The sequence below is a fragment of the Mytilus trossulus genome, chromosome 14, assembly GCF_036588685.1.
Source record: "Mytilus trossulus isolate FHL-02 chromosome 14, PNRI_Mtr1.1.1.hap1, whole genome shotgun sequence".
Classification (NCBI taxonomy): Eukaryota; Metazoa; Mollusca; class Bivalvia; order Mytilida; family Mytilidae; genus Mytilus; species Mytilus trossulus.
In genome coordinates this window covers 43484744-43503392 of record NC_086386.1, presented here as the reverse complement: position 1 = coordinate 43503392, position 18649 = coordinate 43484744, and the positions used below count along the sequence as shown (strand labels likewise).

The window sequence follows — 18649 nt, the reverse complement described above, 5'->3', positions numbered from 1 at the left end:
TTTGGCAAAGAATCAGATTCCAGATAAGGGTGCAGAACCAGTTGTGATTCCTGCACTCCCTAGCGATTCTATTTCTGTACTTTTATGTCCAGTAAGAATCCTTTCTATTTATCTGGAAAGAACGTGTAGTTTACGTTCTGTTTCTAACTCAAGACTCTTTATTCCTATTAAAAAAGGAATCTCAGATCTTTCTGTTAAAACTATTTCTACTTGGATATGCAAATGCATATCTTTAGCTTATGGTTCTTCTAAGACAGAACTTTTAAATAGTTTTAATGTTAAAGCTCATGATGTTAGGGGTATCTCTACATCCTGGGCTCTGTTTAACAGTGCATCTTTGGAAGAGGTACTGTCTGCAGGTTTCTGGAGAAATGAGAACTCTTTTATATCTCACTACCTCCAATCTATGGCTACTTTTGCCGAGAGTTTATACTCTCTTGGACCTATAGTTTCAGCACAAAGATTGAACTTTCCTCCTGTTTCTTCTGTTACAGGGGATTCAGCTTTACGTTAGATTCTGTTACTCAGAATTTATGATGGTAACGTATTTATAGCTATAAAATATTCAAATTTTAAAGTAAATTTGGATTTTATTAGATAAATACTTACCATCATAAATTATAGGTCCCACCCACCTCCCCTTCATCCCCTTTCCTTATGTTTTCTGTCTTGAGGAAATTGAATGGAAGAATATGGGCAAACAGGGGTATATGTCCGGACCAGTGAGAATACGTTTATTTTTAGTTGGGATTTTCCATCTGACCTATGACGCAATTGGGGTTACACTCAGAATTTATGATGGTAAGTATTTATCTAATAAAATCCAAATTTACTTTAAAATTTGAATATTTTTTTATATTGCAACTTTTTTTTACTTTTACTGTTTTGGAGTTACGTCACCTAATTGATTTTCCAGTGTTAAATGTGTAATGTCATGAGATGAACACTATTTAAAAGAATATAATTTGAACATCAGCTAATAGATCAAGTTTTAAATCATTTTTTCTTCACAAAATAGAAAGACATTGTACATGTACCTGAGGAGCAGATGCATGGGTGGGAAGGAAGGGCTAAGGGGATAAATTTTTCTGTATCTGCATTATTCTGATTTTTGAAAATCCAGGTATTAGGAAGTATTGTGCTGTTTGCAATGTAATTCTCAATTTTTAGTACTTGCTTTAAACCAGTCCCCCTATTTTTATTGATGCATAAACAGGGCTCTTCTTTTTGATAATCCTGGGTCAACTTACTGTGATCTAATGATTTAGTAAAAGAATCCATATACATTTTACTTACTGTTCATGGTATTCTATTGACTTGTCCAAAACTTCTAATTTTGTTGTCAAAAAATCTCCTGATATAAACTGTTGTACCTCCTCAATCAGTTTAGATGGTTTTCCTACTTGTATCAATATAAATTCACATTCTCTGAACGGTCTAACATCTTCTGGTTTTACATCTTCTTTCACTTCTTCAGTCTTCTCTTCAGGCTTCTTCTTTTCTGGAATCTTTACTTCTACTTTCACTTCTTCTTTATTCTCTGTTTCTTCTCCCTCAACTTTCTAATTAAAATAAATCTAAATAGTTATCATACTTTCAGTAACTGGGAGCATTCTTTTATGTGATATATTTTGCTTCCAGTAACTGGGAGCATTCTTTTATGTGATATATTTTGCTTCCTGTAACTGGGAGCATTCTTTTATGTGATATATATTTTGCTTCCAGTAACTGGGAGCATTCTTTTATGTGATATATTTTGCTTCCAGTAGCTGGGAGCATTCTTTTGTGTGAAATAATTTGCTTCCAGTAACTGGGAGCATTCTTTAATGTGATATATTTTGCTTCCAGTAACTGGGAGCATTCTTTTGTGTGAAATATTTTGCTTTCAGTAAATAGCATTCTTTTATGTGTTATCTTTTTTAAGCGCAAGTATTGCTGTGTGTTTGTTTTTCTTCATTGCTGTGTTGTTATTTGTTGTGTGTTTTTTTTTCTGCATTGGCTTGAAGTATAGGGGAAGGGTTAATACCTCACAAAACCTGTTTAACCTTGCCACATTTTTGAACCTGTCCAAGTCAGGAGCCTCTGGCCTTTGTTAGTCTTGTATGTTTGTTTAACTTTAGTTCATTTATATATTTCTGAGTTAAGTATGACGTCCATAATCAATGAACTAGTACACACTTTCGTTTGGGGTTTGCAGAAGCATGCCTCCAGGTGCAGGATTTTCTCACTGTGTTGAAGACACATTGGTGGTCTTCAGCACAATAAAGCATACATATACAAATATGGGTTCTATAGCTCTTCTAGCTAATATTATATAAAGTTTCATACCAATATTTACTCAACTAGAATACTTCTGTCTTGTTTTCAGCATATTACACCATGAACAAATATGTCAAGTGATAAAACTCTCTACATTTTTAGGGCTTACTGTATTACATCCTTATTTTACTTTCATGTTAAATAAGACTTTTGAAAATAGTGGTTTATTGTGGATTCATTTATTTTCGTGGGTAACAGTTTTCATGGTTTGAGAAAAACTTATAAAATTTTATTGATATTTAATTTCGTGGTTTTGCAAAAGTCTGCATACAAGTCAATGAATAATTGTAATTTCTTAAACATTTCTATTCATGGTTCAATTTTACTCAACAAAATTCACGGAAATTGGTATCCAACGAAAAAATAAGTAATCTACAATATTGTGTTGTGAGAATGCTGTCTAAATGATGATACCTCGCTTCTCTATTATCATACAAACCTTTGTCTCATCATTTTCCTTTTCTTCTTTTTTAACCTCTGGTTCTTTATTTTTGGGGTAAACTGTGGTGAAATTAGCCTGAAATTTAAGTTTTAGAAATATTTAATACCTATGTATCTCAAAATGTTTTCTTTCAATGATTAAGTACTTTATTTCAAATTCATGGATTCTAAATATCATATGTAATTTATAGGAAATGACACTTTTTCATTAGGGAGAAAAATGCACACTATATTTACACCAAATGTAGTTCATTAAAATAACGCTAACTGTTATCTTGTAAAAATATACATTTAAAGACATTATCATATGTCTTTTTCAATATCACATCCGTATCAAAGAATCAACCCTGAATTATAAATTATGTGACTGTCTTTAAGACAACTAAAACTATGTTTAAATGCACTCATACCACATCGTCCTAAATCTATTAAATGACCTGTGTTTTGCGTAGATATAGTTAGAAACCATGAAAACAAACATGAGTTATTCTAAACAAAAACCTGAATTGATCCTCATTTTCCTGCAATAACCCTGCATTATAATGCAAAATCTTTTGTAATGTTCATTTTAATTTGATAACACCACTAATTTTTATGGCATCAATTTACAATTGATGCTAAGTAAATGTAAAGCAAGTGCAGATGGCATATGACTGGTTTTAAATGTATGTTTTAACATCATTTTCTATCAGTTTCATTAGAATAGAGATAAAAATATTGTGATTTAAGCTCCAACGGCATCAATTTGTGATTTGATGGTCTCAAATATTATTTACCAGGTTCCAATAAATCATTGCCAGTAAACTCAATTTGCAACCATCAAATCATGTTCCAATTGATTAGTTTAAACATATTTATTTATAGTGGATTGGGAAACAAGTTTTGCAACTTATATTAATCCCTTTCCACTTTGCGGGTGCGAGTGCTGCCTTGTAGCGGCATTAGCCTACTCTTTTTTGAAATCTACAAGGGTGTCTTTAACGTGCAAGAGATATGGCTCTCTCTTAACACGGGTCAGCCATTTATTGTCCCCTTCCGACGGACTAACATCGTTTCCTCAAGACCATACTCGCAAATGGTGTCAAGGGAGAGCCGAAAATTGAGTTCCTGAAATTTTCATCCCGAACGGGAATCGAACCAGGAACCTTTGTGATAGTAGTTCGATGCACTAACCACTACACCACGGCTCACCAATTGATGTCATCAGAGCTTAAAATACAATACAGTTATCTCCTAATTCTTATCTTTAATTCTACAAACAATTCTGAATTTTAATTTATTTTTCTTCAACAAACCCTTAATACATGTACTAACCTTTGTAACAACATGTGTAATTGTATCAACAATATGTTTCTTAACTCCCTCCAGATTTCCTTTTGTTGTATTGAAGGTGATAATAACTTGAACAGGATGTTTACTGATAACCACATCAAACATTGGCTGCAAAGATAAATCATTACAAATTAACAAGAATGTGTGCATAGAACGCTGATGCCCCACTTGCACTATCATTTTCTATGTTTAGTGGACCCATGAAACCCTTATATGGCATTAAAATTAGAAACACCATATCAAAGGGAACATTTGTACTAAATTTCAAATTGATTGGACCTCACATTTGTCAATAACCAAAAACTTTAATCTGAAGCAGGACGTACTGATGATGAAAGGACGCACAGACCAAAAAAATAATTCCTCTAGGTGGGGCATAATAGAAATGTTTGTTATCTGCATCTGTTAAACATTGAAATTGATTGATTCATTAACTGTTATTTTCTAAACTTCCAGTTGCAGATATTTCATGCATGGTCAGGATGAAACTGGTCCTAAAGTGATCTTGATAAATTACCTTGATGCTCATCTCAGAGGACAACTACACCTCATTGATTTCAAAGCCATTTTTATCTATGTGCTTATTTTATTCCTATACTGTTGAAAAGTATATAGCCTCATTATGGCTTTTTCCTTTGATCTTTTTGACTGATAATTGCCTTTCTTAGCAACGCAGAGCGATATCAAAAATTGTCACAAAAAACTAAGAAATTTATTAAACTCTGCTGTTGATAATGAAATTAAAAAAGTTGTCATAGGTAAAATAGGGATAAACAGATTGTTGGTCATCTCACTGAGATTGATTTTCCTGCTGGAGCAGGTACAGTAAAAGGGTGAAAATCAATCTCAGTGAGGATTCCAACAATAATCTTTACTTATTGATACATGTACTTACATGATCTAAAAGGACTTCAGTTAATGTTACTTTCCAGTCTTTCATGGGTAAATCAGTTACTTGATTGAAGCCAATGTAGGGTTGTAGCGCAGCGAGCTTCTCCAAAGTTTTCTTAGTCTTAATAAACTCAACAAAATAACCAGCTAAGTGTTTTTGTGGTACTACTATTGTATGACCATGGTTTAGATCAACTATAAAAAGAGAAAAGAAAACATTATTTTTAAAGTTTGTTCTTATGTTATACTGTTATACCACTGTCCCAGGTTAGGAGAGGATTGGGATCCTTCTAACATGTTTAACCCCGTCACATTATTTATGTTTGTGCCTGTCCCAAGTCAGGAGCCTGTTAATTAAGTGGTTGTCGTTTGTTAATGTGTTGCAAATTTGTTTTTCGTTCATTTTTTTACATAAATAAGGCTGTTAGTTTTCTCGTTTGAATTGTTTTACATTGTCTTATCAGGGCCTTTAATAGCTGACAATAGGCAGTATGGGCTTTGCTCATTGTTGAAGGGCATACAGTGACCTATAGTTGTTAATGTCTGTGTCATTTTGGTATTTTTTGGATAGATGTCTCATTGGCAATTATACCACATCTTCTTTTTTATATTAATACATACAAAATTCAAAAGCGTTTTAAGACTATATTTCAATGGCAACAATATATTTCGAACTGAATAAACTATTTTTTCTATAAAAATTTCAGCACATATAAGTAATTTAAGGTGGTACCCAACACTTTCACTAAAATTAATTTGGCTCGTTTAATATTCATAAAATTTTGACAAAGTATTAACTTTGACCCTTTAACCAAAATATATAGATTTTAAAATTTTTGAACCAACCGTTTTATCAGAAAAATTACACTGGTTACATAGCAGTTTGACAAACACCAATTTTGATCATTGAAAACGTTTAGCTGATTTTACAGAGTTATCTTCCTGTAGTGTTAGGTACCACCTTAAGTAAAATTTAAAAAAAGTTGACATCTCACTTGTTCATCCCTGAAGTGCATATGGAGATATAAATATACCAAAATCTAGCAATACCAGAACACAGTTTCATGAATATTTCATTCATTTAGTTTTCTTTACTAGAGTTATTTAATGAATGGCTGTTATTTATTTTGAATTTATTGAACCATAAAATTAATTTTTGACTCTTCACATTGAATAATCCGCGAAGCGGATTACGTTAAATGTGAAGAGTCAAAAATTAATTTTATGGTTCAATAAATTCAAAATAAATTATTGCCATTCATTATAAATAAATTTCTATCAAAAATAAGGCTCAAAGATGTACATTAATACGAATAACAACGTACACAGATGTTTGCGTATGAATACACAACGTAAGAGTGGGCGTGTCGCCATACAAATTGATAACATTGAAAATAAAGCTAATTCTTTTAACCAATCAGAAGACAGTAAATACACCAAATTTATTTATTAATAATTTTTTTGGAATTGACAATAATATTCTATTTGATATAAATCCAAAAAATGTTGTATGCAATTATTATTGCGATTTGGTCATTTTAAATTAAAATAAATTTTAATATTTGTAATATTGAGCAAATTCCCGTTTTATTCGTATAAAAATTTCATAATGAGAGTTTAAATTATTGCAATTAAAACCCTGTTGCATTTCTCGCAATAATAAAAACATTGCAATAATTTCTGAATTCACAGCATAGTAACTGTTACCCTGACCACTGTGTGCACTTAATTTTTACCAATTTTATAATTATACATTCAAATTCCTTTGCCACAGCAAATAAATATAACATACTACAATTAACAGCCCAAAATACTGTTAACCAACTATTTTTTTGTGACTTTTGGGTGAAGAAAACAAACGTGAATATAAATTGTTATGTAAAATTCAAATTTGGGTCTTTATTTACTAATTACACGAAGTTAATTTGAAAATCACAAAATTAAATCGCCACAAATTGGGCTAAAAGGGCTAAACCTGAAAAAAAAGTATCTGTGAAAACAAGATGGTTTACAGTAGTTGAACTCTATTTTGGAGATAACCAAAATTTAAAACACAATCATCATCTAAAACAGGTGATTTATCACCAATGTTGTTATATCAATTCAAGTTTATACAAAATTAGGGTAGGAATGGGGGGTATCACATTACTAGTACAGTACCTGACTAAACCCAATCCTGTATAAACCGAAAACCTATATAAACCAAACATGTTCGTAAGCACTGTCATATCAAATTATGTGTGTTGTGAACCTGATGAAACCTATCATCGGCCAAGACTGAACAAATTCCTAAGTCCCGATGAGGTTCCTTTTCACTGTAACAGTAAATATGTGGTTGAATTTAAGGTGGTACCAAACACCTTCACTTAAAGTAATTTGGCTTGTTTAATTTTCATAAAATTTTGACATATCATGGACTTTGATCCTTTGACAAAAATATAAAAATTTCAAAAAATTTGAACCAACCATTTTATCAGAAATAATTACACTGGTTATATAGCAGTATGACAAACAATAACTTTGATCATTCAGAAGCTAAATATTCCTTCAACAATACAGCGTAATTAAAACGTTTAGCTGATTTTACAGAGTTAGTTACAACTAGTCTTATTATTTAACACATGATCATAAAGGCTATTCCTACCATCATCACTAAAACAATATAAAAAAAGAAGATGTGGTATGATTGCCAATGAGACAACTGTCCACGAGACATTAACAACTACATGTCACCGGGACAGACTCAACAATGAGCAAAGCCCGTAATGCATAGTCAGCTATAAAAGGTCCCAAAAGGACAATGTAAAACAATTCAAACGAGAAACTAACAACCTAATTTGTATACATAAAATGGACGAAAAACAAAAATGTAACATATAAACGAAAGACAACTACTGAATTACAGATTGTTTAATAGTTATACTATATGTGTTATAAGATTAATCTTAGTTTTCCTCTTTCTTGTTCAAAATTTTTAACTAACAAAAAGTACTAATATTGCATTTAATACGAGGCTATATTCAATCCTTGCAAAACCATGCATTTTCAGACAAGATATAAGGCATGCAAACACTAGCAAAATATCAACAACTACACACACTATCTTTTATCTTACATGATACACGTGTAATATTATGTTAATTTAATGAAAAATTACTCACACAATGATAAAATTGTTCTGAAATGTAAGTTTTTAACTAAACTAAACTACATTTAAGGAGATATGGCTATTCTTTTAATGTTCTTTTTAGTCATATAGCTCTTTAAGTATTGAAGTATTAATACATTGAGATAACCATGGTAATAATTTTAAAATACAGATTATCTCAATTATCAATTATTATACAGAACAAGGCTATCTCTTGAGGCATAAGATTAAATGAACTTTTTTAGCTTTCAGAAATGGAGAGGCCGGAATCAATCTTATCATCACTATGACTGTTGCCAACTCAACTTCAATAAAAGCTAAAATTAAAAAAAATAATTGGACTTTCATTTATTCAAAGCTAATCAATTATTTTCCTCAGTGCTTGCCTTTTTTAGAATTGTTTTTTATGGTTATCTCATATATAATTTTTGCCACACCTTTGCAAGGTTTTTTACAAGTAATTAATGATAACAAATAATTCTAAATTCCTGTCATTCGACATTGCTGTCCTTCAGGATGGTAAATATGTAACTATCCGTCATATATTGTATTGTTATTCATTCTAAAATCATTCTTACCAAGATTTTCTTCTCCAGTTAGTATAGGACATCCATTGATCAGAAAAGTTTTGACTGCTGGATGACTTATATGTCTGATGGAGACTCCTGTCAGCGAGACCAATGTCACCTTAGGTGCAGCTGCCAGAAGTAAAGCCACATCATCGTCTGTCAGCTGAAGACACCCATCTAAATATATCTGTTTGTAAAAATAAAAGAACAGCTAAAGAATATAAGGAAAACCAGCAGGGATTTTTGAAAAAAAACATCTTCATAATGCCTCAAAATTTCTGTACAAATAAATATGTTCCAACTACTTTACCAATAGGTGTATGTTTAAGTAATATTAGAGTACTTATCAATGCACTTATCTTTGAAATTTTAGTGTTATCGAAATTATTGAACCCATGTACATGTATGCATACATACTAAACTTATACTTGCATGCACATTTTTTAAATTTTTATTACACATCCATAGAGTATTATAAGTAAATCTGTAAGTTTTTATGTTGAATAACATGAGTATGGCTATGGTAATGTTGAATAACATGAGTATTGCTATAGTAATGTTGAATAACATGAGTATTGCTATGGTAATGTTGAATAACATGAGTATTGATATTGTAATGTTAAATAACATGAGTATGGCTATGGTAATGTTGAATAACATGAGTATTGCTATGTTAATGTTGAATAACATCAGTATTGCTATGGTAATATTGAATAACATGAGTATTGCTATTTTAAATTTAAATAACATGAGTATTGCTATCTTAATGCTAAATAACATGAGTATTGCTATCTCAACATTGAATAACATGGGTATTGCTATGATAATGTGAATAACATGAGTATTGCTATCTTAATGCTGAATAACATGAGTATTGCTATCTTAACATTGAATAACATGAGTATTGCTATCTTAACATTGAATAACATGAGTATTGCTATTCAAAGTTGTTGAATAACATAATATTGCTATGGAAATGTTGAATAACATGAATATTGCTATCTTAAGACTGAATAACATAATATTGCTATGGTAATGTTGAATAGCATGATTATTCTTATTGTTATGTTGAATAACATGAGTATTGCTGTCTTAATGTTGAATAACATAAGTATTGCTTTGGTCATGTTGAATAACAAGAGTATTGCAATGGAGATGTTAAATAAGATGTCAGAGTAATGCTACGGTCATGTTGAATAACAAGAGTATTGCAATGGAGATGTTAAATAAGATGTCAGAGTAATGCTATGGTAATGTTGAATAACATGAGTATTAAGATCTTAATGTTGAATAACATGAGTATTGAGATCTTAATTAAGAAATAATTCATGGCAGCTGTAGATTTGTTTTCATTTTACCATAGTTTGGGCAATTATATTCGATTATTTTACCCTGAGTGTTAGCGAGGGGTCAAATATGAATATGAATGCCCAACCCATGGTTAAATGAAATCAAACCTACGGCTGCCATGAATTATTTCGATTCTTATAGGAAAAATTTGGAAATTTTGTTAACCGTGAAAGCCCTTTACATATGATACTGTTTTGGCTGTTCGGTTTTTAAACCCAATTTTTATAATATTAGTATTATTTAAAATATTATACAATTCAATGATTTTTTTTTAATCACATTTTTCACTTATATGTTTTCTTCCAATGTTATTTTATTTGTTCTGAGGCGTACAAGAAGCTTTAAATCTCCCAGTATTTACCTTTGATTATTTGTTTACAGAAAAATACTTGTGACGTCACCTTGATTCCTTGCCATGCCAAATGGCTTTTTCATGGAATTTTTGTTTAATGAAATTTTACCATGAAAATAAACTGAAATGGACTGATTTCTTTTTTTGCTGCAGAATAGAGATAAATATATTGTATCTGAATCTTGGCCTACGTAAACTGGGGATTTTGATGTAAAAACTTGAGAATAACTGGCAGTACAAATAACTTGGTCTTTGGAACAGCTGTTTTTGTGTATAAATGTGTTTGCGCTAAAGGTAGATATACTGTAATTATACTGGTTTAAAAACATGAGTATTGCTATCTTAATATTGAATAGCATGAATATTGAATAGCATAAGTATTGCTATGGGAATGTTCAATAACATAAGTATTGCTATCTGACTATTGAATAACATGAATATTGCTATCTAACTATTGAATAAAATGAATATTGCTATCTAGCTATTGAATAACATGAATATTGCTATGGTAATGTTGAATAACATAAGTATTGCTATGGGAATGTTCAATAACATGAGTATTGCTATCTAACTATCATGACTATTGAATAACATTCAGTATTGCTATCTAACTATTGAATAGCATGAGTATTGCTATCTAACTATTGAATAACATGAGTAATGCTATCTTACTATTGAAAAACATGAATATTGCTATCTAACTATTGAAAAACATGAATATTGCTATGGTAATGTTGAATAACATGAGTCACAATGACCAAAGATGAAGGGACACAATGAGAAAAGATGAATTGTCGCAATGACCAAAGATGAGGCATCACAGTGATCAAATTCTTCCTAAACAGGGAACTGTTCTGGACAGGTAGTGATCAAAATCTATAACAAATAAAATTGAGAAAGGAAATGGGAAATGTGTCAAAGAAACAACAAACCAATAGACTGTTAATAGTAACAGTGTAATTTTGGTTACAAATTCATAACAAATGTGGAAAAATCGTAACTGTTGGCATCTTTTTCAGGAATGACTGTAATATTTTTTCTGTCTATGAAGAAATAACATAAAAAATTTGGTGCACACTGAATAACGCCCGTAGCGGGTTATTTAACAGTGTGCACCACATTTTTTATGTTATTTCAAATAGACAGAAAAAATATTACAGTCATTTCTTATAATTTAATTCTAAATTCCATATAAACCGTAGAAAACCATGAAAAAAACGTTGATGACCTCACCGTCACATGACTAAATTATGTCTATGGGCTCATAACAAAATAACGTCAGCCAATCAGAAGACGCATTACATCCAAAATTAAATTATATATATATAGCATTAATTTGTCTAACTAAACCAGTTTTTTTTTAACTAGATACCAATTACTTAGATGAGAGTGTACAAATATTTTATAAACCCACTTACTGATTTGCAATTTTTTGCCTCTGCCAATAACTTTGCCAGCCATTTAATACCAGCATTTGTAATCTGAGTGCATCCTTGTAGATGTAAGTCTGTGAGATTCACAAATTTCTGAAATAAACAAGAATGTGTCCATAGTACACGGATGCCTCACTCGCACTTCATTTTCTATGTTCAGTGGACAGTAGAATTGGGGTCATAAATATAATTTGGCATTTTTATTTTTTTTTAAATATTTTTTTTAACGATAACAAATATTTTATTCAATCATTTCCTGCTACATAAATACATAAGTATCCCAGGTCGCTTACTTAGGTACCAATGTATTTTGGCAATTGAAATTAGAAAGATCATACATATCATAGGGAATATATATATATGCATGCATGTGTGTATTAAGTTTCAAGTTGATTAGACTTCAACTTAATCTTCCATCAAAATCTACCTTGACCAAAAAGTTTAACCTGAAGTGGGATGAAAGGAAGTAGGCACAGATCAGAAAACATCAAGCCAATAAATGGGGCATTCAAATATTAGTCTTATTCCTGATTTTAAATATTTAAAAGATCTAGAGGAAATTACAAAATAGAACATAGACCTTGGCTGAATGATTATTTGTGGGATAAGATATTTTGTTAATTTCATGGCTAAGAATAATACATGAATTTAAAGTTCAATAAAGTACTTATTCTACATGCTTGTATGCAGACTTTTATAAATTGTTATTTTGGATGGAGAATTGTCTCATCGGCACTCACACCACATCTTCCTAAATCTATTTTGCAAAATTATGAAATCAAATATCTACAAAAAAACAATCCATGAACATTATATCTAGGAAAATATATATGAATTTACAGTATAAATTGCAAAACAACATACCCTGTAATATAAATAATACATGTACTTTTTATTAATTATCGATTCAAGCAGTATTAGCTTGTAAACTTTCTTTAAGAACTTTAAGAAAGATTTGTACACCTTTATAAACAGGAAAATGTTAGTTTATCACATGACTAAAACCAGATGCTCTGCAGAGCAGCTTTATACAACCGCAGAGGTCGAACCCTGAACAGTTGGTGCAAGTATCGACACTACATTCAAGCTTGATATAGCTCTGAATTTGGATTGTGATTTAATAGTGGACACAGCATAGGTTTCTGACACAGAATAATGTGGTCTAATAAACTTAACAATTTTTTTTTGCTATTGAGCAATACACAATATGCTGTTGAATAATAATCGTCTGAAAACAAATATTTGAAGAAATTTTCTTTTCAATTTCTGAAATCTGAAAAATTGTACCCCCCCCCCCTTATTTTTTATTCACCTACCCCTTTCCCTTATTTCAAAAATAATCTCAATTTAAATTTCTAATGGAGTTTGCAACAATAACTACTCATATAAATTCATCATAAAATATTAAAATATAAAATGACATAGTCATTGTTAATATTAATTAATTGTAACTTCTAAAAATAAATTTTCAACTAATGATCTCAAGACAATAATAATTTTCTAGAAACAGTTTTAAAAATTTTCTACTAGAACTAGCTAAAAATAGCAAAGAGTACCAACATAAAGAATCAAAGCTAAAGTAATTGTCCATTTACCATGAAACCCTTTTTCCCCTAATTCATAAACAGATTGAGTCAAGAAGGCTTATTTGTGCCCCTTTTACACCTATTATTCCTAAACCAAAGGCACAATAACCCCCAAATCAATCCAAATCTTCCTTTTTGTGTTTTCAAACTTAGTGTTTATCAAAAATTTATATTTACTAATACTTAAGTTATTGGCAAATTTCCAATTATGCTATCATTAATATCAATTTTCCAATTATACTTAAGTTATTGGCAAATTTCCAATGAAGTTTATTATACTGAAGTTTTTGTCAAATATCCAATGGAGTTTATAAATACTGAAGTTATATTTCTTGGCAAATTTCAAATACACATATTTAAAAGTAATGTGAAGTAGTTCAAATATTACTTTTGGATTACCTCCCTTACACTGCTTTTAAATTGTCTTAACTATCCTTTAACAAAAAAAATAAAACTTGTTTTCCTCTTTTTTGCCCCTAATTCCTAATTCATAAAGGCTTTGAGCAATAACCCCCAAAGTCAATCCTAACCATCCCTTAGTAGTATGGAGTCTTGTGGTATAATTTCAGAAAGATATATACACTTTTACAGACTTGAAACTACAAAAATGCTTGTTTTTGGCCCCTTTTTTACCCTTTATTCCATGACTGTTTGCCCCATAACCCTTAAAATAAATCTCAACCTTCTACTTATATCATTAAATATTTTGGTACAATTTTAGAGCAATTGAAATACTTATACACATCTTATTGTCCTGAAACTAGATAAATGCTTGTGTTGGGCCCCTTGTTCCTAAACCTTAAGACCATAACCCCCAAAATCAATCCCAAGCTTCCTTTTGTGGTAATTAACATTGTGTTAAAATTTTATTCATTTCTATTCACTTATACTAAAGTTATTATTCCAAAACTATCCGTCTTCAGACGACAACAACGTGATACCAATATATGACCGCAAAAATTTTGCGGTTATATATAAAAACCATCAAAATGCACAAGGTTTTGTTTTTCTCTGACTTTTTATAAAGTCTTTACAGTTAAACAATTGGATATTGGATTTGTACTGACTGATAGTCTACTCTTAGATGCATGATTTTATTATTAGTTGTAAGTGGCTTTACACTAGCTGTCAATAACTGTCAGTACCCTCAGATCTGTACTTAGTGTCTTTATGTCGTTGGGATGTACAAGTACCTGGCCATGTCCAGTTGTATTTGTAAAATTTGTATTTTTATCCATCTGATTTGTTATCTTTTTCAACTGATTTTTAAAGTTTGTTCTTATGATGTTCCGTTACACCACTATCTGAGGTTAGGAGAGGATTAGGATCCTGCTAACATGTTTAACCCCACCACATTCTGTATGTATTTGCCTGTCCCAAGTCAGGAGCCTGTCATTTAGTGGTTGCAGTTTGTTTATGTGTTACAAATTTGTATTTTGTATTAGGCTGTTAGTTTTCTCGTTTGAATTGTATTTGTCATGTCAGGACCTATTATAGCTGACTATGCAGGATGGGCTTTGCTCATTGTGGAAGGCCGTAAAGTGACCTATAATTGTTAATTTCTGTGTAATTTGGTCTCTTGTGGAGAGTTGTCTCCTTGGCAATCATACCATTTTGTCTTTTTTATATCAATAGTTTCCATGCAGTGTTGAAATTGTCCTTTTTTTTTTAATTACCTAATAATTGTATCATATTTACCCTCTTTCCTGACTGGTGGAGATAAAGAACAGCATCATTACTATAGGCATTTTTGCAAAATTCTAATTTTGATGGTACATAGGTTGCCTTCTCTAAAAATTTCTGTAAATGAAATTATTTCAAACAATGAATATGTATAACATACTTTTATACTTGGTGAACGATTTGAAATAAAGGGGGTTGTAATTACATTGTAATTAAATCAAACTTGGAGGCTGTCTACACATGCTACATGTATATACATACAATATCCTGAAAAAGCTTATGTGGAAGAACTAATTAATGAGGGCCCTAATGGGGTTTTCGATTATGTGATTACTTGGCCGTTTTTTTAATGATTATTTGATTATTAAGCCAAATATTTCATGATTATTTGATTACCTAGGACTGTATTTTTAGTTTATGATTATTTGATTACTAAAGATAAGCAAATATTTAATGATTATGTGATTATATTGGCAAAAAAATTGTGATTATGTGATTACTAGGACCCCCCCATGAGGGGCCTCATTAATATACCTTCATAACTGCAAACATTCTTTAAACTGGAGTTTTTTTCAAGAAAGGATACCGTAGTTCAGGAAGTGTTTCTAAACTTGTCCAATAAAAGAAAAGAGATGCCCAAATTGCCAAAGATGACATTTGGAAAATTACTTCTTTCAAATCAAATAATTTCTGCAATTATAGTAATTAAAACTGTGAACTGTATACATAATGCTTAAAGTGTAAATATATTGGTGGAATAATATTCTATCCTATTGCGGTGGTGGAACTATTTTTATTGTTTTACTCCAAATAAGGAGGTGTGCCTATTTTACACAGGGGGGTGGGAGCTACTTTAATACTAAACCTAACCAATATCATATGGGAAAGTTAACATTTTTTAGCTATGCAATATATGGAGGCATATTTTTTCAAAATCTAAATTGTTTGAAAAGGGTGGGGTTACAGAACCCCAGGGATCAGTTAATTTGTTCGCTAAGAGTTCAGATTCAGGTGAGACTGTTGGCTATACAAAGGCACTTTCTATCACCTTGTATTTGGGAAGTGTATTGTCAATCAATATAAGATTATAAGCAGTCTCTATAAATGTAAAAAATGTGTAGAAAACCCAAATATCTGTTTATCATTCTATTACTGGTTGTTTTCCACGCCCTAATACAGTTTTACTCTTGACGAAAGCAAGCTTGATAACATGTCCTCTCACATTGTGATGTCACTGATAACTTTCCTCTCACATTGAGACCTGGCTGATATTGCCTGCTCTCATCTCAAAGCTGTGATACAAGAATTACTGAGCGACTGAACATGGTGATATATGCATAGGGAAGGTCGATAAGATGAAATAACAATATCATTTCACTCACCTTTAAATCTCCAAGAGCAATTCGCCCACTGTGTAAAGATGTGTTGGCTTCAGCCACACTCAGACAGTCTGCCATCTTAAATTACCGGACACATGTACAAATTGTATTGTATAATTCAAATCTCCATCATCTGTCAACAAATACAGTTTTATACATGTATATATATATTTATATATTATAAACATGATAAAAGTGCATATTCCAATACATACATGTACATGAAAATAATGGTTGACAGAAAGTTTTAAAAAATACATATATTACAAAATCTATGATCTGTAAAGAGCGATATACATTTCCAGGTTAGGGCATGTAGGGGAAGGTTGGGATCCCACTCACATGTACATTGTATAACCCTGCCACATTCTGTATGTATGTGCCTGTCCCAAGTCAGGAGCCTGTAATTCAGTGTTTGTCACTTGTTTATGTGTAACATATTTGTTATTTTTTTGGAACATAAATTCGGCCGTTAGTTTTCTTGTTTATATTGATTTTCACTGTTATTTACGGGCCTTTTATAGCCAGGCATGGGGTAATCGTAATCAGTAATCATAATCAGTTGAATCGATTACATTTTACAGTGTAATCCTATGTAATCAGTAATCATGCCATTTCTGATTACAAGTAATCGTAATGTAATCGATTACTTGCAAAAAACAGGTGTAATCATGATTACTTTTAGATTACTTGAAGATTACATTATATGATTTCTTCCTGATTACAAATTTATATATATGAAAATAGTTTTTGATAGACGAGATGAAATTAAGAAAATGTATAGCTTGAATGGAACAAGAGGCTGTCACAACGACAGCAAACCGGATTTATTTGAGTCCTGGCAATATCACAAGAACCATTACTGATGAATGGTGAAAGTGAATATCGTCAATATCAAATTTGACCTCCATTTTGTCATCAGTATCAACATATTAAAATTTGAAAAGCTTAAATTGAATGGTTCATGAGTAAATGCAACACCTTGAATGAAAACACCATTTTACGATCTTTCAAGAACCATAACTACTGAACAGTAAAAGTCAAAATCGTCATTATTGAACTTGACCTCCATTTTGTCACCAGTAACAACATATTAAAATTTGGGAAGCTTTGGTAGAACAGTTCATGTGTAAATGCACGGACACGACTGGAAACGCCATTTTTCAATCTTTCAAGAACCATAACTCCTGAACGGTAAAAGTCAAAATCGCCGTTGAATGGTTCATGAGTTAATGCACGGACAAAATTTGATTGCCGCCTGCCCGCCCGCCGAGCATCCCCAAATCAATAACCGACATTTTTGTCACAAAAATCAGGTAATTAATCAACTCTTAAACAAAGAGTTATGATCATGCCCTATAAAAACAAGAACAAAATGCATATAATTATAATTGATTAGATTGATGGACTCTTGAAAAGTGATAGTGATTGAATTAGATTGATACCATATACACATGTATATGCATGATGGCCATCATGAACCAAGATGAAACCATTCATTGAATTCATCAACCAAACCCTTTTAAACAATCTTGATATAATCAGTTCTGATAAAGGGTAGGTTCAGAATCAGGAGGTGTTCTGAGGTTGGACAACTAACACTTTTGTATGGGGAAATATGGTTGGAATCCCCACCACTTACATGTGTACTATCATGACTATATCATGTAAATAGCATGTGTTGGACCCCCTCCCCCATATAATTTTAAAATAGAGATCAAATGAAATGATTACATATGTGAGCAAAATTCCTAAAACAATTGAATGATCCAACCTATAAAGAATCTAATTCAATTAATTTGCCTTCTTTTACTTTAGGGGTCCTATCCCTTTAATATAGAGCATTTTTAAACTATCCTAAACCTAAAATCTTACCCTATCTGACATTAATTTAACTAATTTTATAGATAGGAATTCATTTCAAAAGTCTATTGAATTGATCATCAAATATTGTAACTGTGTTGCAAATATTTTTTTACTTAATTACATGTAGGCTGAGCTTCACTATATACAATATAGATAGTTATAAACATAATTTGCAACTGTAATACCTATATTATATGTAAGACAAGCTTATACTATAACACAGTTATGAGGGTGGTAAAGGATTATTTTCCTGCAACATATGTTTTGCCATTTTTATTTCACCTGCAGCAATGAAAAAGG

The 18649-nt window shown here is 31.2% G+C and overlaps 1 protein-coding gene across 1 annotated transcript in view; it reads right to left on the bottom strand.

Moving 5' to 3' along the window:
• LOC134697791 (uncharacterized) overlaps positions 1–18649 on the bottom strand; it is an 82036-nt gene that overhangs the window by 60179 nt on the left and 3208 nt on the right. The window contains exons 2-9 of the mRNA XM_063560077.1: positions 16487–16616; positions 15120–15221; positions 11821–11928; positions 8710–8887; positions 4988–5178; positions 4075–4200; positions 2759–2836; positions 1297–1562 (exon numbers count right to left, since the gene is read on the bottom strand). Of these exons, the coding sequence (XP_063416147.1) occupies positions 1297–1562; positions 2759–2836; positions 4075–4200; positions 4988–5178; positions 8710–8887; positions 11821–11928; positions 15120–15221; positions 16487–16561 (1124 nt within the window). The 5' untranslated portion in view covers positions 16562–16616. The remainder of the gene's footprint in view (positions 1–1296; positions 1563–2758; positions 2837–4074; positions 4201–4987; positions 5179–8709; positions 8888–11820; positions 11929–15119; positions 15222–16486; positions 16617–18649) is intronic.